General features: G+C 58.9%; 1 protein-coding gene across 2 annotated transcripts; it reads right to left on the bottom strand.

Moving 5' to 3' along the window:
• Positions 1 to 13,677: 13,677 nt before the first annotated feature.
• BRAT1 (BRCA1 associated ATM activator 1) lies at positions 13,678 to 25,800 on the bottom strand. 2 transcript variants are annotated; one of them, XM_077140455.1, is made up of 14 exons: positions 25,308 to 25,800; positions 23,453 to 23,955; positions 22,463 to 22,604; positions 19,547 to 19,701; positions 18,662 to 18,809; positions 17,901 to 18,261; positions 17,681 to 17,791; positions 17,111 to 17,202; positions 15,843 to 16,217; positions 15,621 to 15,694; positions 15,223 to 15,325; positions 15,005 to 15,103; positions 14,741 to 14,898; positions 13,678 to 14,510 (listed from the first exon to the last, which is right to left on the bottom strand). In XM_077140455.1, the coding sequence occupies exons 2-14, from the start codon at positions 23,573 to 23,575 to the stop codon at positions 13,812 to 13,814; spliced, it is 2,640 nt and encodes an 879-aa protein (XP_076996570.1). In that variant the 5' UTR covers positions 23,576 to 23,955; positions 25,308 to 25,800; the 3' UTR covers positions 13,678 to 13,811. The 2 variants fall into 2 exon arrangements, with proteins under 2 accessions (XP_076996570.1, XP_076996571.1); XM_077140456.1 differs by lacking the exons at positions 23,453 to 23,955; positions 25,308 to 25,800 and adding an exon at positions 22,881 to 23,441.
• Positions 25,801 to 25,807: the final 7 nt, after the last annotated feature.

Below are 25,807 nucleotides of genomic sequence, written 5' to 3'. Positions count from 1 at the left end.
CCAGGCTGACGGAGGGAGGGGCAGGCAGGGGCCGGCCCACATGGCTGACGGAGGGAGGGGCAGGCAGGGGCCGGCCCACATGGCTGACGGAGGGAGGGCCAAGGTCGCGGGCCGAGCTGTGGACCATGCCTGGTGGAGGGGACAGCCTGGGCAGGGAGCATGTATTTAGGGAGGCGTGAGTGGCTAGGCTGGTCCCGTGGGGAGGGGGCCCAGGTCACAGTGGGATGCTGAGAGCAGGGTAGGTGACAAAAGAGGGGACCATGGGGGATCCTGGGGGCAGTGGGAGGGGCAGGAGGGCTGATGAGGGCAGGGGATGCCAGTAGGGGTGCAGGTGTGAAGGAGCCCTGTGCTGGCCCCAGGACAGGACCTGCTGGGCCATGCCTCAGTTTCCCCAGGCTCCCTTTGTTTCCGGCCGGAGCAGCTGGCCCTGGAGCTCTGTCTGGCAGTGGGAGCCCAAAATGAGGTATGTGGCCTTCCCGGCTGCCTCAAAGGCCCCAAGCAGCCACTGAGAAAAGCTGCCGTTTGCTGAGGGCCCATCTGCGCCAGCCCAGAAGGGGTGCCAGGGACCCCACCCTCTGGGGCCAGGTCTGGGGTGGCCGAGGGCCCTCTCTGGGCTGGGAGGGGGGCCCAGAAGAGGCCTAGGCCCTGGGCCAACCCCCCATGGGAGCTGGGGCAGCTCAGCGGTTCCTGCCGGGCTGGTGGGCTGGCCTGGGCCCAGTGCCCTGCCCTCCGGCTGCGAGGGCCACTCCTGAGCTGGGGGCCTCGAATGCACTCAGGGTCCTGGGCTCGGACAGCCCTTGTTCCCTCCAGAAAGCAGCGGGGCGTCTGGGGCTGGGCCTGGGGGGCAGCTCAGCACAGCACCCGGGCACATGCACGGGGCAGCCCTCAGGGTGGGGGGCTCCTGGTGGCAGCGCAGGCCCCTCCCTCTGTCCCAGCCCCACCCTCGGGGAAACAGGGGACCCGCCTGTTGCTTCTCAGCAGAGAAAGGGACCAGGCGGGCAGGGCCCCTGGGAGAATTTGCTGGAACCAACCAGCCCTTCTGGGGGAGCGGCCCCCAGCCCTTGCCCCCCTGTGACGTAGGTGCTGACCCTCGGTCCTGGCCGCGGGTCGCACTTGACCCCAGACCCGCCCTCTGCCGGGAACAACAGCGATGATAGTAGCCCCGGGGCGGGCGGAAAAGGACCGCACCTGCCCCCCACTGCCCTCCGCATAACCCCTGACGGCCGCACCCCCCAGACCTCCACGGCAGGGCCAGCCACGCCCCCGGGGGCGAGAAGCCAGGGTGGGCCCCCGCTGGGGGGCAGGGGGAAGGAGAAGAGCCAGGCAGCCCCCACCCCCACAGCCCACCTGGCTCCACTGGCCAGAGGTGGGTGATGTGACACATGCGACCCCAGGAGGACCCACCTGCCTGCCCCCCCCACCCCTTGAGCTGGAGCGCCGGGAGAGGGTGCCACACCCCAACCCGTCTGCAGGCCTGGGAGCCTGTGGGGACTGGAGGTTCCGGGCAGCTGCGGAGCTGGGGTCCACGTGGGACCCGGAACCTTCTGCAGAGGAGGCAGCACTGCGGGGGCCACACCCTCCGGCTCCAGTGGGTCCCGCAGAGGCCCCTCCTCCCCGGCCAGAGAGCAGCGGCCTCCCTGCCGCCACCCCCAGGAGTCCCCCGCCCAGTCCAGGCTGCCCCGTCTCATGGGCCTCTTCTAATGCACACCTCCAGCCGGAGAGGGGGCGGCCCAAACAGACCAACCCCCACGCCCCCACTACGAAATCTGCCTAAGAGTCCCCTCACTCTAGGGCCACAGTTCAAATCATCACCCGAGCCCCACCCCCACATCTCCCCCTGGCCAGTGCTCAGCCACAGCCCCTGGCTTTGTCTGTCCATCCACACGCCCTCCCTTCCCCCCAGCTGGGGTCCCCCGACCCCCAACCCCCCCCACATCCCAGCTGTGCTCCCTAAATCAGGAGGAAGCCGCAGCCTCAACGAGCTCTGGCCGCCAAAACCCCGCTGCGCCCCCCTCGGCCCGGCCCTCTCCTCTGTCTCCTGCCTCTGGGCCTTTGCACAGACTGCAGCCCCGCCTGGCTCCCCCCTTAGCCTGGACACCTCCCATCAAACATTTAGGTTTCAGGGCCAACGGCTGCTGCTTCCCAGACCTCCCAGGTGCCATCAATGAGTGTCAGGAAGTACCTGCTCGGCGTTTATCCTCAGCCCCGGGCACATGCTGCGGGGGCGAGGGGCAGGCCCCCTCTTGCCGCCTTTGGCACCTGGCACAGCAGCTGCCGCACTCCTACAATCCCACCTCCATGCTGTCTGCACACATCCCGGCCTCCGGGCCGTGTGTGCTGCACTCTGCACACAGACCAGCCCGCTCCATGCATGCACACATGCACATGTGCACACGCACGCACTCACACACACACTTGGACCCGTTCCACATGACAGCTGCACACCAGGCCCCACGTGCCCCCCTGCACACCTGCCCTGAGCGACCCTGCCCCCCACACCCACCTGTCGCCCCACAGGGCCAGGCGTGCCTGCTCACACCGTCCCCACGCCAGCGTGCAGGCAGCCAGAGCAGGCAGGCGAGCTGCTGTTTGCCGCCTCTGCCTGCCAGGGTGTTTGCAAAGCCGTTGCCATGGAGACACATCTTTGATCCGACAGGAACAAATGAGTGTGGGGAAGATGGGCTCCAGTGAGGAAGCCAGACATGCAGTCTCTGTCTGGGCAGGACCAGGGGCTCCCACAAGTTGGCAATACCACCCCCCCCCACCCTGAACAAGGTGTGCACACTGAAAAGGAGGCTCTGGGACTATTTCTCTGGGCTCCCTGGTATGAGAACTGATTTAGGTCACTCAGTCACTCAACAAACCTCTGGGAGAGCCACATGGTGTGCTGGCCACTGAGGCTGCAAAGCTGCCCGAGACATGGACGCAGTTCACAAAGGGCTCGTGGGCAGGTCCCTTCCACCCTATTAATGGCCTCCCCCTGGCAGGCAGGGCTCCCTGAGTGCCAAGGGCCAGGCACCCACCTTCTCTGAGGCCAGAGCCACTGAGCAAGGATGCTGGACTCCCCCTCAGTGGTAGACCAATGCCAAGTAGACCCCAACCCCCCACCCCCATGCTGTCTGCCAAGAGTTGGAGTCCCTCTCCCCATGGTTGAATCTGAGCTGGTCTGGTGACCTGCTTTGCCCAGTAAAGGGTGACAGAAGTGACATAGTGCTAACTCTGAGCTTCGGCCTCAAGGGACACCAGGCTCTGCTTTCTGTCTCGTGGATGCCTCCTGTAACCATGAGAGTGAGCCTGGGATGGACTGCTAGAGGCTGAGGGAACACACCTGAGCCTGGGTCATCCTAGCTGAGGCCACCTGAGCTAGCCCCCAGCCAATCCTCCTGCTGACCACAACGTATGCACAAACCCAGCTAAGACCACCCAGCCCAGCCCAGAGCAGCAGCACTCTGGAGGAGTGATAAAATGTTTTTTTTTCGAGCTGCTGTTTGGCAGCCATTTGTTACACAGCACTAGCTAACTGATACACCCATTTTCTAGGGTCCCGGCTGCCAACCACCCAACCTCATGCAGTTGAACCCTGGGGAGTGAGGGCTGGAGTGTGCCTGGCCCCGACAGGGGGAGCGTGTGCACCCAGAGAGCCACTGCATGTCTGCCCTGCACTCACAGAGATGCAGTCACAGGCCCATCTCAGCCTCCTGTGACCCTCACAACCGAGAGGGCAGTCTTCTTGTTCACAGGCGGGAAGCTGGGGGAGGCCGGGGACCTGCCCAGGGTCAGTGTGACCCCAAATACCTGGTTGGAGCAGGGCTGGTCACTCTTTAAGGTTTTTCTCCTATGGAGCCCTGTTTCCTGAGCCAACCACATGCACCAGGTAACAGTGAGTGTGAATTTTCACTTTGCATCTGAGCAGCAAAGCCCCAGCTCATCCTGAGCTGCCGTCCAGCCCAGGCTGAGAGCCGGGCTCGCGTGGGCTCTTCCAGAAGGTTCCACGGTGTTCTAGTTTGCTAGCTGCCGGAATGCAACACACCAGAGACAAATTGGCTTTAAATAAAAGGGGATTTATTTTGGGGTGGGCCGCGGTGGCTCAGCGGGCAAAGCGCTTGCCTGCCATGCCGGAGGACCTCGGTTCGATTCCCGGCCCCAGCCCATATAAAAAACAAACAAACAAACAAAATACAATAAAACAAGAAAATGTTTAAAGATGTTTCCCTTTCTTCCTCCCTTCCATCCTTCCTTCCTTCTCTCTATCTGTCCTTCCCTTCCTCCCTCTCTCTTTAAAAAAAAAAAAAAAAAAAGGGGATTTATTTTGTTAGTTCTTCAGAGGAAAGGCAGCGAACTTTCCACTGAGGTTCTTTCTTACGTGGAAGGCACAGGATGGTCTCTGCTGGCCTTCCCTCCAGGCCCCTGGGTTCCAACAACTTTCCCCGGGGTGATTCCTTTCTGCATCTCCAAAGGCCTGGACTGAGCTGCGAGTGCTGAGATGAGGAATGCGAGTTGCTAGGCTGTGCTACATTGTGTTCTCTCATTTAAGCACTGGCCAATTAAGTCAGACGTCACTCATTGCAGCAGACACGCCTCCCAGCTGACTGCAGATGTAATTAGCAACAGATGAGGTTCACCTACCGTTGGCTTATGTCCACAGCAACAAAACTAGGTATGCTCACCTGGCCAAGTTGACAATTGACTCTAACTAACACACCGGCCTCTGTGACGGGCCGAGCGGAGGCTCTGGGTTGTGGGGAGCCCCTGCCCCCAGCTGAGCCTCCCGGGGTGGTCTCTACGGGCTCTGCTCCAAGGCTGCAGTAACAAAGCCCCACCTGCAGGGGCGCTAAAAGCAAGGGGAACTGGCGGCCAGAGGCCTGAAATCCAGCTGTCGCGGCCCCTCTGACGTCTATGGGGACAGACCCCTGCCTCTTCCAGCCCCGGGGGCGGCGACCCCTGGCCTGTGGCCTCAGCTCTCCATCCCTGCCCCATTGTCACGTGGCCTTGGCTCTCTGTCTGTGTGTCTGTCCTCTTCTTGACGCAATCCATCTGCAGAGACCCGCGTTTCCAGCCCAGCCCCAAGCACAGGTACGGAGCTGGGACTTCGGCTTATCTTTTTTGGGGGTGCAATTCGATTCATAACACCAGGGAAGTGAAAGCTCCGGCTGGATCCTGGAGTGCCAGCGGGGGCTGTCGGAGGGGCCAGGAGGGAGTCGTGATGGCGCGTAGGGACCCGGGAGGGGCCGGCCCCGGGCTGGCTGGAGAGTCATCGCAGAGCCACGGGCTGGCCTGAAGGCAGGGCCCCAGGGGTGGGTGGTGAGCGGCTGGGATGGGGGGCTCTCAGCTGTACCCATCAAGGTCCCTGCAGGGAAGAGACCCACTCCCAGGGCTGAACGGAAGAGGTTCTGGAAGGTATGTTCACAGGGAAACAAGGCAGGGGCTGCTCCCAGCCGGCCTCCAGGAACCAGAGCAGCTGGAGGGGGGGGGGGTGGAGGGTGAAAGCCCCCATGTGACCAGCAGGGAGGGAGCCAGAAGAGACAGGGGCAGAGGGCAGGGGCTGGGGCGGGGCAATCCCCGGAGTCAAGGGCACAGGGTGGGGCGGGAAGGAGTGGGCGTGCAGGGCGAGCTCTGCCCTCCGCTTCCCGTTCTCACCCTGTCCAGGTGAGATACCCCTCCCCATCCCGGCGGGAACACAGAGCCCCAGCCACTGCGTTCCAGCCTGACGCCGGTGCCATCGTCCCCACCTGAACCGTGACTGCGATGTCGCAGGGCAGTGGGGCTGGGCGTGGAAACGGGGGGTGCCTGTCGGGTAAAGCAGCCGCCCTCCAGCTCTGCATTCTGAAGGACACACGGAAGGACAGTACCTCGTGCACGGCAGGCTGCGGGGCCTTCCTGCAGAAATGCCTGGGGCTGCTGGTAAGTCTTAGATTTATCACGATGTAGTGTTGTGGGCTAAGCCGTGTTACCCCAAATCTGTGCAAGCTCCGAACCTGGTTCTGTGAACGTGACCCTGCTTGGGAATGAAGTCACTGGGGATGGAATGAGGTTAAACTGAGCTCACACAGGAGTGGGGTGGGCCTGGGTCCCACAGGAATGGGGTCTGTACAAGTGGGGAGGAGACAGAACAGAGGGAAGGCGCTGTGGGAAGATGTGGACAAGAACATGGGCAGGTGGAGGCTGAGGCTGGAGTGATGCGTCTGCGAGCCCAGGAGCCCAGGAGCCCAGGAGCCCACAGCCCAGGAGCCCAGGAGCCCAGGAGCCCAGGAGCCCAGGAGCCCAGGAGTCCAGGACCCCAGGAGCCCAGGACCCCAGGAGCCCAGGACCCCAGGACCCCAGGAGCCCAGGACCCCAGGAGCCCAGGACCCCAGGAGCCCAGGACCCATAGCCCAGGGCCCATAGCCCAGGAGCCCAGGAGCCCAGGAGCCCAGGACCCATAGCCCAGGGCCCATAGCCCAGGAGCCCAGGAGCCCAGGACCCCAGGAGCCCAGGAGCCCACAGCCCAGGAGCCCAGGAGCCCAGGACCCCAGGAGCCCACAGCCCAGGAGCCCAGGAGCCCACAGCCCAGGAGCCCAGGAGCCCACAGCCCAGGAGCCCAGGACCCACAGCCCAGAGATGGCCAGCGAACGAGGCAAACGCAGCAGCTGGAGCAGCGGCCCCTGAGCCTCCGGAGGCGCCCGGCCCACCCGCCCCTGCCGGCTCGGGCCTGCAGCGTGGGGAGAGAGCGCGTCCCTGGTCCCTGGTCCCTCAGGGGGAGGGCGTCCGACCTGGCTCGTTTCAGCGGGGCTGTTGCAGCTTCTCTTTAGCCACCACCTACCGGTCACATCTGTGCCCACCCTTTCACCTTTCACCTTTCACCCTTCCATCCAGAGGGGCCCCCTAAAGGCCGCCTGCAGGACGCACGGCCAGGTTTCTAAGAACCAGGGGCGGGGCATGCACCTCCAACCCCGAGGCCCCTCGGCTTAGGGTAATGACCATGCAATCACAGTTTCTAACACTTCATTACATTATTTTTGTTCCTTTTTGATGCTTTCTGAATCGCTTTTAAAAGCTGCTCTCCCCCCACCCCTTCCTCTAACAAGGAATGCCCCATGGGCCTCGTGTCCTTTATTGTCTGTACCTGCGGGGTGTCGACTCGCGCACCCCAACAGAGCCACGGCCCTGCAGGTGAGGCCACCATCACCATCAGTGCATCTGCCGGTAATGCGGTGTCTGCTTAGGTAAGGCCCACCCGGACCAGGAGGCGCCTAGAGGAGCCAGGGGGTGGGCCTGGGCGGGGACTCGGGTGGCGAGCAGGGCCCCGCGGCACCCCGGGTGGGACGGCCAGCCTCTGAGGCCGGGAGGCGACAGACCCGCCCGTGGGCGACCGAGACCCCTGCCTTTAGCCCCCAGGGTGTGGACCTCACCGAGAACTTTGCATCTGAGCTGTGATGGAGAGCGTTTCTCTTTTTTTCCCTTCTTGCATCTCAAGTATTTTTCTTCAAGACTTGGTGTCGCAGCACCTCAGGCCCCTCTGTCCCGGACCCCGCGCGGGCGCAGTTCGGCTGCATGTGACGTCTCGGGGTGAGGGGCCTCCGCCTCGGGCCCCCCACGCAGCTGCACACTTGTGCGGCGGCCTCACCGTCCTCTCTCTCCCTTCTCTCTTTCTTCTTTCCCTTCGTGTTCTCCTCTGGAAGATCTTCTATCTAATTAGATGTCACTAATTTGTGCCTCAGCTGTTCTGTTCTTTATTCCATCTCTAATGTCCTTTATTTCAAATCCCGTTGCCTGTGCTCTCCATTTCCTCACCCCTTTTCTCACCGACTTGTTCTCCTGAGGCTGGGGGCAGGGTTTATGGTCTCCTTCCACTGGTCTGTTTTCTCTTCCTCCTCGGAGTGCCTGCAGCATCTGCTTCGTGAGGTTTGCTCCTGTGTTGGTTACTCACTAATAACGGGACACGGCCAGACCCCGGAGATGGTCACTTTGGGTCACTGTGGGTGAGTGTGGGTGACAGCCCCTTATAAATCCCCTGGTCACTGCCCCTTCGCTTTTGACAGGTACACCTGGCTCCTCTTTGTATTTCAAACCTCCTGAGTCACTATGATTTCGATCTATTATTTGCCACCTACAATGTGGGTTTGCCTTATGAGTTATTCTCCTAATAGATAACTTGAGCTTATTTACACTTCTTTGTTATGACATTTATATGCAGTAATTATTCTACCATTCTGTTTTGTATTGTGCATGAGAACTTAGAAATACATCCTCTCTCCCTGCCTGTTGGAGACCAAGATAGAGGAATTGGGCAGACGAAGATCAAAACTTCAGCTCTATGCAGAGTTGAGGGTTTGGAGAGCGGGGCCCAGGCGTGCGGCAGCACCTGCCTCCCTCGGCGGGCCAAGGGGACAGGCAGAAGCCGGGAGTCAAGAAGACCCAGGAGGGAAAGGAGGAGACGCTGTCGAGTGTGTCACTGTGAGGCGGAGAAGCCGAGGGACCCCCGATTGCTTCTGGGAGGAAACTGCCCCTCGGAAACCAGAGCTATCAAGCCCTGCTGTGAAGTCACCCCATGGTTCCGGCAGCCAGGAGGCGAAAGCAACCATTCTGTGCTGGTTTTTCTGAGATGGCGGTAACAGTTTTGAGTTTTACTTGTAGAAAGTTCTCTTAAAACTTTGAATATTTATACTTGTTCTTCTATTTGGTTCTTCTCCACGAGATACCACTTAGCTGTGTGTCTGATGTTCTTTGTTTTCCATAGCTGTCATTTCTAATGCTTTTAATCCTTTACTTTATTTTCATTGCATTTTACTGCTTTTCTCAGTTCTGTCCTTCGTGTCCCTCACCCTGCTGAGAGTTAACCTTTGTGCTGCTGCCACTCCGGCTGTTATTTCTGGGACCACGTTTGGCTCTCTGCGCCCCCTTTTTCCTGAGCTGATAAGTGCAGGTTGTGCCTTCCAGGGTTATCTGCTTGTGTCCCCTGTGACCTCCTGTACCTTGGTTTTGAGCAATCTCATGCATTGATTTTTTTAGTTCATGGTGATAATGTGTGGTCACGATTTTCACATTCTCCGGCAGCAACATTTTTCTAGTGTGTGTTCACGGCTATATCCCTATGTCTGTAACTCTACCATAAATGCCCTTGTTTGGGATACAAAGACCTTCTGGTCACATCTCAGGTAGATTCGTTACCAGCTTTTTTGCTGTAGATTCGACACACAATAAACTGCACATATCCAAGTGCACAATTTGATGAGTTTTGACACATGCCTACACCCGTGAAACTGTCGCCCCCAAAGCTTCCCCGTGACCTGTGTACCCTCTCCCCACCCACATCTCCACCCCACAACCCTCCACCAGCTGTCTGTCTCGCTAGGTTAGCTTGCATTTCCTCGAGTTTTTCATAACTGGAAGCACACAGTGTGTGCTCTCTTTGGGTCTGGCGTCTTCCATGCAGCATCATAGTTGGAGATTCGTCCATCCTGCACCCAGTCCGTGCTCGTCAGGCACAGGTTCTGTATCTGTGAGTCCACCGGCTCGTTCGTGTGGGTTGGCAATGTGGCACGCCCACGGTCACCTGGGGACAGGCATGGGGCATCTGACACGGACACTCCCTGCTGAGGCCAAGCACAGCGACACCGTGTCTTCTTGTCCCAGCCTTCCTGCTGACAACAAATATCCTCTTGGCGTTTATTTCCCGCGTTCTTGTGCTTTTTGTGGGTGATTCACTGCCTAAAATGGCCCCCGGCGCAGTGCCGAGGTGCCGTCTAGCGTGCCTGGATGAGACGCAGCCTGGTGCTTCGGAGGGTTTCCCTCATGGGTTCCTGCGGTGTCGGCCGTGGATTCGATGTTAGAGAATCGATAATATGGACTAAATCAGAGACTGTACACACAAATCAAGGTTATGTACTGAGGGGGTGGTGAAAATGCCCTCCGAGGCTTGCAGGCCCCGAGCGTGTCTTTGCCCAGGAGCAGTGGCTCAGCGTTTGCCAAGTCTGTGTTGGCAGCGGCTTTGCTGGGAATAACGAGAATTGAGTGGAGCAACGGTTTCATCCTTTTTCGTTGCCGAGTGGTATTTCGTTATGTGGAGACGCAACAATTGGTTCATGGATTTTCTTGTTGACAGACATTTGGGTTGTGTCCAGTTTGGGGCTATTATAACTTAAGCTGCTGGTAACATCCAGTGCACATGTCTTTGTGTGCCCCTAGGCTTCCTTTCATCCTGGGTAGATTCCTCAGAGCAGAATGCCGGGGTCATATGGTAGGTATATGCTTACTTGCTTTTTAAGAAAGTGCCATTTTCCAAGGCTATTGTACCATTTGACATTGCCAGCAGCAGTTTTTGAGCATTCCAGCTTGCCACAGCCTCGTCAATACTTGGTATGTTCAGTCTTTCCCATTTCTAACAGGTGTATAAAGGTCTCTTGTGATTTTTACTTCGCATTTTCCTGATGACTAATGATAGTGAAAATCTTCTCATGTGCATACTTTCCACTGGTATTGCTTCTTTGGTGATGCATCATTTTGAGTCTATTGTTCATTTTAAAATTGGGTTGTCTGTTTTCCTATTGTTGAGCTTGAGAGTTCCTTATGTACTCTGCATATATGTGCTTTATCAGAGATAAGCGCTGCAGGGACTTCCTCTCCCTCTGACGTTTCCTTCCATTCTTTAACAGTGGCTGGAAGACCGCAGCTCCCTCCCAGCCCCTTCCCCGCTGCTAACCCTGGCAAATACCAGTCCTTTCTCCATCTCTATACTTTGTCATTTCAAGGTTGTTATGTAAATGAGATCATACAGTATGGGAACCTTCTTTCCATTCAGCCTAATTCCTTGTGATCCATCCAAGCTGCAGCATATACCAACACTTGATTCCTTTATTAGCAGAATTGTGTTCCATGGTGTGGCTGCACCTTAGCTGGTTTAACCATTCACCCCTTTTTCAAGACATCTGGTTCTTTCCAGTCTGGGGCTAATAATAGATAAAACTGCCACGCACATTGGTTACAGGATTTTATGTGAATATAAGTTTGCATTTCCTTGGGATAAAAACCCAGAAGTCAAATGTCAGGTCACATGGTAGCTGCGTCTGTAGTTTTATAAGAAACCACCTTTTCAGAGCGGCTGCTCCACTCTCCCTTTCAGTGATGTGTGAGTTTATACTTCCACCACATCCTTACCAGCACCTGGTATTGTCGCAGTTTTTTATTTCAGCCACTCTGGTGAGCGGGGCAGTGACCTCTCTTTGTGGTTCTACCTCCTGCGTGTTTCTTATTCCCCCTCCTTCTCCCTGGAACGGTTGTCCTGGGCAACAAAACATGTCCAGGCTGGACTTCGAGCCGCTCGTGTTCCAGAGGCTCAGGCCTGATGACCAGAGGGGCTTCTGTCTGCTAGGCCACCCCCTGGGGGATGCAGACTGAGACCCGGGGAGTGGGGGGCCCAGGGCAGGGAGGGCCCAGGCCCTGGGGCCAACCTCTCCATTGCTGCAGCCTCCCAGCACATGTGCTAAAGCACAGCCCCAAGACATCTTTCTTTTTCCAAAAGAAAATAATTGTTTGTTACTATGACAACTCAACGAAGCAGGTGGAAAATCTGTGCTAATCAAACAGCCTTCCCTGCCCTTGTGCTTCCCCAGGGCAGCTGCCCCGGGCAGTGGTGGGCAGCTGGGGCAGAGAGGGGAGTCGGGGCTGGGCTAGGTCGAGGAGCTCAGGCGTGCTGCGTGTGAAGCCGCGGTGGGGTGAGTCACCCGGAGGTTGCGGGCAGCAGAGGAAGAGAACCAGGTCATACGACATAACCCTGGGGAACTGTGTGGGGTCAACTGTGAACCCCCCCAAAAGGCACGTCCACGCCCAAGCCCTGACACCTCTGCAGGTGACCTTGTGGGAAATTGGGTCATTGCAGATGGAAGCAAGTTAAGACGCAGTCACGTGGGAGCAGGGCGTACAAAGGACCCTATGTCAGAGGACATTCAGACATGCACGCATGTGCATACACAACACCCTATGTAAGAGGAAAGACGTGCACACATGTGCACACATGATGGGCAGACACACAGGACCCTATGTAAGAGAACACTCAGACACATGCACACACACATGTGCACACACAAGGAGGGTGCACACAGGACGCTTTGTAAGAGGACAGACACGTGCAGACATGCACACATGTGCACACATGACAGGCAGGCACACGGGACTCTATGTAAGAGGACATTTAGACACATGCACACATACACACACAAACGAGGTCGCACACAGGACCCTTTGTAAGAGGACATTCAGACATGTGCACACACGCAAACATGCACACATGTGTAACATTTGGCAGGGAGGGCACACATAGGACCCTATGTAAGAGGACATTCAGACATGCACACACACGTGCACTCACGCAGGGGGACTGAGCACACAGGACCCGATGGAAGCAGACATTCAGACCCTCATGCAGACACACACACACAAATGTGCCTGCACCAGTCTCTGTTCCTTCCAGCTTGGAGGCAAGGGGTGGTGACAGCCCCTGCGTCCAGGCTGCCATTCTGGGCCCTGAGCGGCCCCCTCTGCTCTCTCTTGGCCCCAGGACAACTTGATACTTTGTAGGAAGGTGAGCTGAGGCCTTGCACAGCCTTTCCTTTGTCCCCACCTTGGAGACTCGCAGCCACCTGTCCTGCCCATCCCTCTCCCCAGGGAAGGTTCCGGCAGAGGGAAAGGGCCTCGGCCTCGTAGCCTCTCCTGAAGTGGGGGACAATGATGGCTTTGGGACTGGCTTCCCTTCCAGTCCAGTGTCTGCCACCTGACCAGGTCCCCTCGGGAGCTCTGCGGTCACCCGTGCTTGTCTTGGTGCCCCGTGCAGGAGCATTCTCGGGGATGTTGAGTTCCCAGAGGGAACGGCTTGGCCCCAGCTTCCTGGGTCTTCTCCAGGTCTCTCCTGGGAGGGGGAGGGTACGCAACCGGGTCGCGTCTGCCTCTTGGGGCAAAGTGGCTCCAAGGTCCTGGATCACCGCCGAGCGCCACCTCACTGGCCACCCGAACCCCCACCCCCTGCCATGCACACCTTCTGGGGCCAGCCACACCTGGCTCGGGTCACCCAGGAGGCTCTCCTGGCTGGTGACATTGCGTGCTCAGGGCTGCAGGTGAAAAGCCACCCCCAGGCTCTCAGTCTCGGGGACCTCCTTGTGGGTAACAGTAAGGGGCAGCGTGTGTGCATCCTGCTTCCCCTCCAGCTCCCGGTGCCTGCGAGTCCCAGGGGGACAAGTGCTGGCCCCAGAAACCAGCAGGGGCCCACCACGCGGAGCCTCTCGGCAGTGTCTTGTTGAATGACTGACCGAGCAGTGTGCTGGCCACCTCACTCCTGCTGGGAGGTGCTGTCTGCACACACCAGGCCTGGCTGGAGCCCGTCCCCCCCACATTGCCTGACCCGCAGCCGCCCTGGCCCCCCCTCTCCGCTGAGGGCAGCGTCCTGCCAGTCCCTCGCTCCTCTGGGCTCGGCCCCCAGGCAGGCCCTGCACCTGCACATCCTCTGGCTCCCAGGAGCCAGCTGTCCCCCCCTGCGAGCTCAGCCCTCCACGAGGTCTGCGCCAGGTGGGGCTGGGTGATGCCCCCTCCCAACGAGGGTGCTGAGGCAGGGGGCCCCAGAGCCTGTCTAGGCCAGCAGCATTGCAGGGGGACATCATGCAGGGTGTCCTTGGGCGCCCCGCCGGCCAAGCCTGCCGGCCGTGGCACCAGATGCCGACACAGCGACAATGTCGGGAACCATTTATTTTGAGTAGAAAATAAGCCACTTTAATAATAAATCAAAACGCAGGATCCCCCTGGCTGCTCTCCAGTCCCCATGGGGGCCCATTCAGCCCACGGCCACCTCAGTAGCAGTCGGCCTGGTTGTCCCCCAGGACGCCCCCGGTGGCCAGCATGTCCTGCAGGAGGGACTGGGGGCTCTTCTCCACATGGTCGCTGCTCTCGGCCAGCGTGGCCTGGAGGCCGTCCAGGTCGAGGGCCCTCAGCACGGCCACCACGGCCTCGGGCCCCAGGGCGCCCAGTGGCTGGCCCTGGCCTCCCGCCCGCCAGCCCTGCAGGGCCGCCTCCACGCTGGCGGGGCTGGGGCCACCCCCCACCGGCTCACCGGGACTGCCGGGGCCCAGTCTGGCCCCCAGCACGAGGAGGAGGTCGCAGGACTTCCGGGCCACGGGCCGGTCGCAGTCAAACAGGGCCCGGAAGACAAACTCGAAGACCTGGGCCCGGCACAGCGGCCGCAGCGCCTCGGGGCCGGGGGGCGGGCGGGGCGGGCCGGGCGCGGCCTCGGCGGAGGGGCGGCGGGCGCCGGGCGGCCCCAGCGTCTGCGCCAGGAACACCAGGGCCAGCTCCACGGCCTGTGCCCGGACCTCCCAGTCCAGGTCGCGGCCGGCCGCCCCCAGCACGCGGGCCACGAGCCGCTCGGCGTCCTCGGCCAGGCCGGCGTGGCCGTCCCGCAGCCACTCGGTGAGGACCCGCACCGCGGCCCTGCGGGGGAAGCCCTCCGAGTCCGCCGACAGGATGCGCAGCAGCTCGGCCGGCAGCCTCTCCTGAGGACCCGCGGGGCAGAGGTCAGCGCTGGCAGCGTGGCTCTGGGCTTGTCCCCGGCGCCCCCGAGCAGGCCCCCCGACCATCCCTCTGCCCATCTGCTGGGTGGATTGATGGAGGACGCCCGGGGGACGCCCAGGGGGTCCCCAGCTCGCCCAGCGCCCACCCTCCCGCCGGCCGCGAGCAGGTTGTCCCGACGTGCTGCAGGGACCCGGGCGCCCCGTGAGCCCACCTGCTGGGCCTCGGGGCTGGCGTGCAGCCCCCGGATGGACAGCTGCCCCACGGCGGCCACCGCGCTGGCTCGGACATAGCTCTCGGGGTCCTGGAGCAGCTGCTCGGCGAGCTCAGGCACCTCGGAGGCCAGGAGGGCCTGGCGGAAGCCGGCCTGCCCTGCGCGGCCCGCAGCAGCCGTGAGCGGGGGCTGGGCGTGGAGGGCCCCAGCCCGGTAGCACCCCCACAGCCCCCCACCCCCGCGGCGCCCCCCCCCGACACTCACCCCCCCAGTGCCTGGTGAGCTGGGTCAGGAACTCCAGGGCCGAGTCCCGCACCTCCCAGCAGGGGCTGCACAGGCGCTTCCGCAGCCCCGGGAGCAGCTCTGCGGGCGGGAGGGGGCTCAGGGCGGCTCGGGGGACCCCCGCCCCGCGCCCCGAGGGCAGGCCTCGGCCCTGAACCGCCCCTCCCGCACTCAGCTCACGCTCAGAGGGGCGGGGTCACCTGTGAGGAAGAGCTGGGTCTGGGGTCCGAGGGCGCAGGAGCTGGGGGCGTCCGGGCAGTGAAGGAGCCATTGCAGCGCGGACTGGAAGGTCTTCCTCAGGACCTGGGCGGCACGCGGGGCTGGGCGGGGCTGGGCGGGGCTGGGCGGGGCTGCGCGGCCCCCCCCGCCCCCCCCCCCCCCCGCCTCCGCTCCGGGCAGCGCGTGACTTCAGCTCACAGGTGGGGCCAGCAATCCCAGCGCACTCGGAGAGCCAACCGGGGTGCCTACTCCAAAGGCCCCCTCCTCACCCCACGCGGAGGCCCCGCCCTCTGCCCGCCCTCCCCGTCCCCGCCCCGCCCCCAGTCCCGCCCCCAGCTCCGCCCCGTGCTCCTCTGCCCCTTCCCTCCCTGCCCCCTACCGTGGGGCTGGACTCGGGGCTCTCCAGGTACTCCAGGAGGATGGCAAACACCTGCGTCACCAGCTCCTGGGGGCCTGAGGCAGATGTTGGTGCCAGGACACCCCAACCCCTGAGGCCCTCCACACCCCAGCCTTAGGGAAAGGGCCGAGGACCCCTGCCCCTGAAGCGACCCAGGCAGCCCTGGCACCGCGGGGGGCGGGGGGGGGGGGCGCGCTCACTCACCTGCCCCCTGGGAGAGCGCGCCCAGGAAGCCGAGGGCCGCGCGCTGCACCCGGGCGCAGCCGGCCAAGGTCCCACAGAGGCGGCCTCCCGCGCTGGAGGCCGGGGCCGCCGAACCATTGCAGAAGCGCAGCATTGTCACCACAGCCCGCAGCAGCGGTGCCTGAGGCCAGGTCAGCGCGTCCGTGGGCTCAGCAGGGGCTGAGGGGCTGGGGGCACCGGCTCCCGGCAGGTCTGTCCCCACCCAGGCCACACCAGCTGGCGGCTGCAGCTCCTCCAGGTGGGCCAGGCTCTGGCACAAGAGGCCAGCACAGGACGACTTGGAGCCCAGGAGGGCGTCCACCACCCCGGGGCTGCCGGCCACAGCGTCCAGCAGGCCTGGGGGAGAGGGGACAGCACCTACTGGGCGGCTCCTGGCCGCACCTGCCCCGACCCACCACCACTGCCCTCACAGAGGGACACATTTAGCTGCTCCAGGACCCACCCTGCTCCTTAGGCACGAGGGTTGGGGCCACACCTGAGGGCCACCTCTACTCTAGGACAGGGGTCGGGGCGCACCTGGAGGCCACCTCTACTCTAAAACAGGGGTCAGGGGCGCACCTGAGGGCCACCTCTACTCTAGAACGGGGGTCGGGGTGCACCTGGGGGCCACCTCTACTCTAGGACGGGGGTCGGGGCGCACCTGGAGGCCACCTCTACTCTAGGATGGGGGTCGGGGCGCACCTGGAGGCCACCTCTACTCTAGGACGGGGGTCGGGGCGCACCTGGAGGCCACCTCTACTCTAGGACGGGGGTCGGGGCGCACCTGGAGGCCACCTCTACTCTAGGACGGGGGTCGGGGCGCACCTGGAGGCCACCTCTACTCTAGGACGGGGGTCGGGGCGCACCTGGAGGCCACCTCTACTCTAGGACGGGGGTCGGGGCGCACCTGGAGGCCACCTCTACTCTAGGACGGGGGTCGGGGCGCACCTGGAGGCCACCTCTACTCTAGGACGGGGGTCGGGGCGCACCTGGAGGCCACCTCTACTCTAGGACGGGGGTCGGGGCGCACCTGGAGGCCACCTCTACTCTAGGACGGGGGTCGGGGCGCACCTGGAGGCCACCTCTACTCTAGGACGGGGGTCGGGGCGCACCTGGAGGCCACCTCTACTCTAGGACGGGGGTCGGGGCGCACCTGAGGACCACCTCTACTCTAGGACGGGGTCAGGGGCACACTTGAAAGCCTGCCCTCCCCCCACCCAGGGCCCACCCATCCTGCACTGGCCGCCTACCTGGGGCTCCAGGGGGCTGCACGGCAGCTTTCAGGACGTAGGCCAGGGGCTGGAGCAGGACACCGAGGGCCTGGGTTCTCAATGCCTGTGGGCTGGAGACAGCCGGCATGGGTGAGTGGCCCTGCCCCGCCTTTGCTCCCCCACCAGCGGACAAGGGGCAGTGTGAGGGGCTCCAGGCGGCTGGACCGCACTTCCCAGGATTCTAGCTGTCTGCTCCCCATTCTCCTGCTCCCTCCTGAACGTCTGCAAGGGAGCCACTGTCTCCCCACTCTGGGCCCCAGGGCTGCCCCCCATCCTCATTTCTCTGCACCCCATGCCAGCAGCAGAGCCTCTGCCCTTCCCGTCCCCAGGCCGTGTCCTCTGCACATTCAGGAGGTCAAGGGCCACTGGGGACAAGGCAGGCAGTGAGCGGGGTGGGTGGCCCCGGCCACAGCCTGTGCCACGTGGGCAGCTGGAGCCGGCCCCACTCACCGTCTTATTTCAGGGGCGCCACGCCTGGGCGCCTACTGCCCAGCCCCTCCCACTCACCCACCTCCGCGAAGGGCCCGGAGGGGAGTCCCGAAGCCATACCTGCTGTGCAGTTTCAGGATTCCTAAAGCCAGGGGTCCAGCGTGCGTGGGGCCCAGCTGGCTCAGGGCTTGGGCCAACAGGGCATGGTCAGAGGAACGGAACACGGGTGAGCTGTGGGGAAGGGCCCCAGGAGAACAGTCACCCTCGGCCCTGTGCCTGCAGGGGCCACCCACCTGCCTCTGCTGAACAGGGGTGACCGCCCCGAGGGCTGGGGCCTCACCGAGCCACGCCGAGCAGGAGGTCCACGAGCGAGTGGGCAGCCGGGACAGGCTCTCTCTCCAGGAGTCGGGCCACGGGGGCTCTCAGCTGCGCCCACAGGACCTGGGCCCATGGGCCGGGGCAGCGCCCGAACAGGGAGGTCAGCACGTTCAGTGCCCGCGTGACCTGGGGGGCAGCCGGGGAGCACAGGGCATTCTCGAGGTGGCTCACGATCCTGCGGGCGCACGGGGGCCAGTCGAGGGGCTGCCCGGCTGCGGTGCCCTGCACGGCCAAGACCAGCACGTGCACCAGGAGCTGGCCAGCGGCCGAGGCCACAAACAGGCTAGGGTCTCCCTGCAGGGAGAAGATGGTGTCAACAGCACCTGGGGGCCAAGAGGGCGGGAGAAGAGAGGAGGGAGTTGGACCGGAATGAGGTCACACTACCGCTGCAGTGCCCCTGTGAGGGGCAGAGATGCCGCGGGGTGGCACACTATGGGCTCAAGCCCAAGGCCCTGGCAGCACCGACCACAAACCCAGAGCAGTGTGCAGCCTCCCTCCGCCCTGGGCCGGGGGACCGACTGGCGCGGAAGCTTCCAGGTGGCCCAGCTCCCTTCCCCTCTGGATTCTTGCTGCTTTGCTGGCTGACGTCTGCCCACTGGCCTGCGACGGCCCGGTGAGCATTTTGACAGCTCACCTGGAGGGGCTGTGTCCCCGCATGTGTCCATCCCAACAACCCAGGACACTGGATGACAAGTGACATCCCAGAGCAGAGACAGGACTCACCGCAGTCGTCCAGAAGCTGCAGGGCACTGGGGTGCTGCGCCAGGGAGCACATGCCCTGGACCCAGCCGCTGCGCACGCCGGGGATGGTCCAGGCCGGTCTGCCCTGGGCCCCGGCCACGCCAAAGAGCCCAAGGAGCAGCTGCCCCTGCTGGGAGGCAAAGGAAGAGTGGTGACGTGGGACCCACCTGCATCCCGGCCACCACTGGTTCTTTTTCAGGAGCAGCTGGCGGTGCTCATGGGGCCCATGCACAAGCTGCCCGTATAGGGCAACGAGTGCCTGGCACCTGTGAGGAGGTGGGCGGTGCCCAATTGCTGGCCAAGGGGGGCCATGGCTGACCCCACCTTCCAGAGCACAGAGCTTCAGGAGAGGGAACTCTGGGTTTTAAATAAAGGTCTATAGCTCCCGTGACAGCTCAGTTCAGCAGCCATACCCCCAGAAACAGAAGCTGTTAAGACACATAGCTCCAAGCTCATTTCTCGCTGCTGTATAGAAATTCTCGCTAGTCATTCATTCATCAACAGGACTGAGCCGGACCTAGACTCTCATTTAATGCTCACAACCACCACATGGGACAACTCATCTCTTTCACAGGAAGCAACTGAGGCTCAAAGGGGCCATGAGCCTGGGCACGATCGTACAGCTACTAAGGTCAGAACGGAGGGTCAGTTCTCAGCGTCAAAAATCACTCTTCAGCCCCAACGTCATTTCTGGTGAATTTTTCAAAGTGGGGTTGTACTCAGGAATATGAAGCATGCAGGACTAGTCAGGATACCAGGGCAAGCCAGGTATCTAAGACCTGGGCCCCATGACATATCCCTATGGTTCTGCAGGACGAGCTTCGCCCACCTCTCAGGAGGCTGCTGGGCGGGAGGGTCAGGGCTCACCTGGAGATACTGGAAGCAGTCTTCCTGGGCTGCAAATATCCCCGCAAGGCGGAGTGAAAAGGACAGGACTCTGGCACTCGTGTCCTGGAGTTTCAGCGTGTGGAGCAGCAGCTCTGTCAGGCAGGGGTTCTCCTTTAACACCAGGAGACTGGGTTCTGCGGACGGCGCGGCCAGGAGAGCAGAGAAGTCAGCAAGGACACGACCCTGCCTGCCCCCCATCGCCTCCCAGACCCTCACGCCCAAGGGGCTAGTTTTAGTGGGCCAACTGGGAGAAAATATGTGCAACAAACACCAAAGGCAAAGGATTCATAACTTGGAAAAACTAGAAATTCAACACCTCAACCACAAGGTAAAGGGCATGGATGAGAAGTACAAACGGCCAACAAGTCTGAACAAAAATTCTCTCTCTGGCTATGAAAAAGAAATAAATGGTAAAACCGAAAAAGAAATGCATGGTAAAACCAAAAAAGCCATTTTCTCCTATCAACCGGATACATTTTTCTCAAAAGGGTAGAACTCAATGCAAGGAAGTGCAATGGACTAGGCATTCTTTTCCAGACCCCACACCCCAGATTTCTATGGCCAATTGCACTGGCATTCAGAAGCACCGGTGGGGAGAGACAATTTGAGATGAGTGGGACAGCTGTCGACTGAGACAGCGTTGGTGGGAGAACTACTGAAGAATGCGGTTCATTGAGAAATAATGTGAAGCAAGGGGCAAAGAAACAAATGCACGTGGGTAAATCTAAAAACAGCATTTTTGAGGGGTTTCAAGACAAGATGGAAATAAAATACTAGACAACAATTCATGGGAGATCATGGTGGACGGAAGTGAAGGTGCCCGAGGAACCTTACACTGTTTGGGCAGAGGACAGAGATTCTCATTCTCTTCAGACTTTTTTTTTTTTAATCCAGTGTGCACATTAAAAATTGAAAGGTAACCTAAAGAGCAGAAATGGAATATATAACTTCAGAACCGGAAGTGGAAAGACTAAAACAACACAATAAAGCTTTATCAATTCAGTAGAGAGCAGAAAGGAGCAAAGACAAGGCAAGGGAAATTTAAAAAATACAAAAGGATAGGGTAAAAATAAGTTCAAATAGAATCAGTAATCTCAAATGAAATAGATTACATTTATCTGTTAAAAGAGCTATTCAGATTATATTAAAAACAAAATCTAGCAAGATACTCTTTACAAGCAACAATAAAACATGAGAACACAGAAAGGCTGAGAGTGAAGGGATGAAAAAGATACAGTGGGCAAATTCTAACTTTAAAAAAGCTGGTGTGGCAACAGTATCAGTTAAAATCAACTCTAATGCAAAAAGTCTTAAAGAAAACCCTTGCTCACTGATAAAAGAAACAAGATCCCAGGAAGACACACACTCCTGATTAGGCGTGCGCATACCTAACCTAACTTCAAAAATATATAAGGCCAAAAAACAAAACCTGACAGAACGTCAAAGAAAACCTGTTGAATCTACAATCTGTGCACAGTTTTTACACCTTTCAGAAAGACTCAACTAAGCAGATATATTAGCAAGACTTTGGGAGTTCTGAGCAACATACGCGTGAACTAAAGAATAAGTAGGAAAACTACATTCTGTTCATTATATAGAAATATTTAGAAAACAGAGAATATTTTGGAGGCGGCTAATGGGTACTAAATCTCTTTCAGGGGAAATGAAAATGTTTAAACTTAGACTGCAGTAATGGTTGTATAACCCTGTGAATAAACAAAATTTAAACCTACTTAAAGTGTACACTTTAATAGGTGAATTGCATGGGATATAAATTTTATCTCAATAAGGCTAATACAATTTTTTGTTTGACTACAAAACAGGCCAGGATTGACACTACAAATACCAAAAACATCAATACCATATAACTATATCTAAATCTGTAGAATCTTAGCAGAAATTGCCTATGTACTCCACCTCAACAAAAATCTCAACAGATATAAAATAATTATCATACTATTTATACTTCTTAACCCTAATGCAAGAAATTAGAACTCTCTAATAACAAATATTGGAAAAATACACATGGTGGAACAAAAAGATACCCTTTCAAATAATTTGCAAGTAAAGAAAATTATAACGAAAACAACGAAACGAAATTACAACAAAATTACTACAGCATAAAACTTGTAGGAGAAAAATGAATGGCCTGGACATTCAACTCGAAAGCAAGGAAAAGAATGAGGACAAACCAAAGGAAGAAGAAAGAGGGAATAATGAGGGCAGGAACGAATAACTTGGACTTCATCCTAAGACAACTCCCAGCCATGAGCTCAAACACCTATATGCAAGAAAATTTACATACGAGGACAGTCAGCTTGGCATGACTTCGGGTAACGAAAACGAGAAACAAATATCTAACAATCATGCCGTGAGAAAGAAATGATGGTCCAGTCCTAGGGGAGATAACACACAGTCAATAAAATTATCATCTTCCATGGGGAAAAATGTTCACTATAATGGTAAGAGGAAAAGCAAAATCAGCTTTATTATGTTATAAATAAAAAAGCTGGAAGGACATAAAAATGTGTGTGGATGGCAGATCAGTTTTCATCAGCACTCCTTGCGATTGCTAAGTTTTAGTCAAAGAATCTGTATTACTTTTGTAACCAGAAAGAAAACAGGCCCTATTTCCCACGACAAAGAAAAACAAAAATATGTAATGAGAACAACCAAGCTTGGCAGATGCCTCTGCGGCCAGCTGGCGTGAGCTGACAGGAGGCTGAGCAGCAGGAAGCAGTGCAGAATTTCAAGCTTGAGTTTTTCTGATCCTTCACTTGGCCCTCAGTGGAGAGAAGGAGAGACTCAGACGGGCGGGGTCCCTGTCCCCTCACTGTTATGGGGGGCTCTGTGCACCTGTCCTCCCACTTCTCTGCACACCGCCTGGATCCTTACCTGTCTCTGTGACCGTTCTAAACCAGTCCAGCAGTTTCTCTAGACAGGTGTCATCGACCAGCGGCTGCCCAGGGTCAGCCAGAAGAGTGCAGAGGGCGGGGAGCAGCTGGGCACACTCCCGGTCCATGGCCAGGTGGGGCTCCTGCAAGGGACGTGTAAAGGGCAGACCCCAACGCCAGGCTTGGGACCCAAGACCCCACCTGCCCTGGTCATGGGCACCCTGACACCTCCACAGCCTGGGACATGACCCCGGGCAGTCCACCTGAGACCTGCTGGGGGCCACAGGCCGAGCCCCGCCTGCCTGCATGGGAAGGGGGAAGGCAGCACAGTGCCCGGACCACGGCGGGCCGAGACTGTTCCCGGTCTGGACCGTGTGTCTGTCCGGGTTGCAGTGTCTGTCTGTCCCTTCCCGGGTCACCTTCAGTCAGTGTGTGGAGGGGAGGGTGCGCCTGTCTGTCTCTGTAACCGCTCCATGTGTCCGTCGTGGCTGTAGAGTACAGCCTTGGAGGTGAGGAGGGCTGTCTGTCAGTCCAGGTTGGGGGTGCCTGTGCATTTCTGTGTGTCCTGGGGTCAGAGGCTGCCTCTCTCCGAGCCGTGCAGGAGGCGGGTGTCGGTGACTCTGTCGGGATCAGGCCTGAGGAACGCGCGCCCACCCTCTGCAATTTGGGGTCAGACCATCTAAAGTCCGGCCTCTAAAGACCGAGGTCCGGCCAGACCCGGGGGGCCAGGAGGGTCCCACGCGGCACAGGACGTGACAGCCACGACGGGGAGGGGACGCTGGCGGCCCAGGATCACCCGCTCCCTGGCCCCCGCCGGGTCTGGCTCCGCGGGGCTTGGGGTCCGGGACTGGGGTCTCAGGGCTGGGGTCGCGGGGCTGGGATGGTGGGGCTGGGGTCGCGGGCCTGGAATCGCGGGGCTGGGGTCGCGGGACTGGGATGGTGGGGCTGGGCTCGCGGAGCTGGGGTCGCAGCGAGGTCGTGTGCATCTCACCCTCTTGGTTCCTTCCGCCGAGGAGGCCCCGCCCCCTGTCCCGCCCCTTTCCTGGGCAGCGCGAGGCTGGGGGAGGGTACTCGAGGGGGCCCTGGAGGGGGGCAAGAAGCGGACGACGAGCATGGGGAGCAGGCACAACTCTTGGGGCCGACCCACGGTGACCTTTTAAAGGTTCTGCATGTGAAATGACAAACCTGGGCTGAGAAGAGGGTGGGAACAGGCCGATACCAACCCGGCCGCCGATCCTAATCCCCCCCGCCTCCTGCGCCCAATGGTACGTGCCGGGGCTAACCGGGCGGTGTAGCGTCTGGAGGCGGGGCTAGTGGAAAGAGGCGGGGCTACGGCGTGAGGGGCGGGGCTTGGAGCCCGCGGCGGCGAGGGAAGCACGTGTGAGGCAGATGTCCCTCCCCGGCGCTGGGCACCTGCTGCGACCACGTCGTTTGGCTGTGTAGTTCTCAAGCCAGGGGGCAAACGAGGCTCATCTTCCCAGAGCAGCAAGTTTACTGCAAGAATTTGGGAGAAACACCAGATATATATATTATGGAATAGAAAACATTATCCTGTGGATAGTAAAATAAAAGTGAGGCTTCTAAAGCAGGCTGTGACTCTGATGGGAGGAACCGCCTTGGACTCTACCTTCCCTGGCCCTCCCCACTTCACCCCACACTTAGAACTACTTGCGTTTTCAGGGCTGGGGTGCAGCCACCCTCCCAGTACCTGGACTCCTCGTTGGGGGATGGAGATGCTCACACTCAGCTGATTGGGTAGCTGAGGGTACAGCAGCAGTGTGCTAAGAGCTCCACTTAACATAAAAACTCATGTGATTGCCGCAGCAACTCCAGCGACTGGGTACTATTGCCAGCCTCTCCGGTGAGGAAACTGAGGCACGGGGAGGCTAGGGAACTTGCCTAAGGTCCCGGAGCTACGAGTTTGGCTGATCCGGGATTCGAGCCCAGGCAATCTGGCCCCAGAGTTGACTACTACAGTCTACAGTTTATCATTATACAGTGTATGTATTCTGCATACTGTAACACACTGTGTATATGCTGTATGGTATATATAGTATCCACATTATATTATATATAAACTGCAATTTCTTTCTGAATCTTGTGGGGCCAGGTGGGTTTCAGAATCCAGATTTTAAAAAAGTTACACGGTAGGTACACACCGTAAATTAGGTCATGATGCCAGGAGACTCTGCTGCAGAACCCCATAATTAAATGCGTCAGTAGTCCTGTGGTGAAAGGGTCACTACACAACCCAAGTGGGCACGGACATCATAAATAGCCTCAGGTCAGATTTTTGCCTCCAAATGAATTCGTGTCAGAACAGGTTTTGCCAACACATAAATTGTGAAAGGTTTTCCAAAGTGTTTGGAATTGGGAATCATACATAAAAGTCGTGGGATGCCCTGTGTGTATGATTACATAAGAGACGATGAATGAAAGGACAGAAGCTGGAAGGGCCCGGAGCTGGGAAGCCCCGGGGTGGGGTGGGGGGGACTCAGTGTGCACAGGTGGAAAGCTCTCCCAGACCAGGTGGAACAGCCTCTGAGAAAGCAAATGGGGGGCTTGAAGCAGGTGAGTAGTTCATGAGGATGGTGGGAGGGGCAGGGGTGGAGTTGCTGTCCTCTTAGGATGCATCAGAGAAGTCTCCATAAGGAGCCAGAGACAGGCGTGCAGCCTTCACCCGGTCACTCTCAGGAAACAGGGTTAACTGCAAAGGAGGAGCCCCAAGGAGTGAAACTGACCATCTTGAAACAAATAAAACTTATTTCGAAAAAGCATCCAGTTCATCTAACTAGCTACAAAGTGTTGCCTCGTAGCTGCTATTCTTTGAAGTGCTTTCTACGTACCAGGCACTGTTCTGAATTGAAGTACGTTTGTTTTACTTTGGAGCCAAATGCTTCTAAATATCTTCGTCCTATATATTGAGCCCTGTGCCAACTCTAAATGATGATTTTTTTCATGGCCAGTGACTAGATCCGAGCGTTGGAGTCAGGAAGATAACTTTTCTACACGTCAGGTGTTCAGAAATAGTAGCCCGTTTTGGTTGGTCAAGCCTCTTTTCTCTTTCAAAATGAGCAATAAATGTTTCGTAATTGCATCCTGTTTATTAATCGCGCCTACTCCTTCCCTCGTCCTACGGGGCGATTAGCTCACGGGCTTGTGCAGCTTTTCTAGGATAACGGCGGCGGAAGCCCCTTGCACGGCGTCGAGCGCGATCCACTGTCTCGGCCCTTTCTCTAGCTCAGCCGAGCGCTCCAGCCAGGCAACTCCGGGAGCGCGCTCGGTCGGCCCTCGGGCGCGCGCAAACTCAGCGCAAGCGCACGGCCGCCCCGGGCTCGCCCGGCGC

Source organism: Tamandua tetradactyla, chromosome 23, assembly GCF_023851605.1.
Source record: "Tamandua tetradactyla isolate mTamTet1 chromosome 23, mTamTet1.pri, whole genome shotgun sequence".
Lineage (NCBI taxonomy): Eukaryota > Metazoa > Chordata > Mammalia > Pilosa > Myrmecophagidae > Tamandua > Tamandua tetradactyla.
The sequence above is the reverse complement of the archived record's forward strand: the minus strand, read 5'-3'. Positions and strand labels throughout refer to the sequence as shown.

Coding starts and splice junctions, on each gene's coding strand:
- BRAT1 (XM_077140455.1), bottom strand. CDS start 23,575: ATGCTCGTCGTCCGCTTCTTGCCCCCCTCCAGGGCCCCCTCGAGTACC. Junction 15,326..15,620: donor GCCCCGAGTCCAGCCCCACG/GTAGGGGGCAGG, acceptor CGTGCCGCCCAG/GTCCTGAGGAAGACCTTCCA. Junction 14,511..14,740: donor CCAGCCCCGAGGCCCAGCAG/GTGGGCTCACGG, acceptor GCGGGTCCTCAG/GAGAGGCTGCCGGCCGAGCT.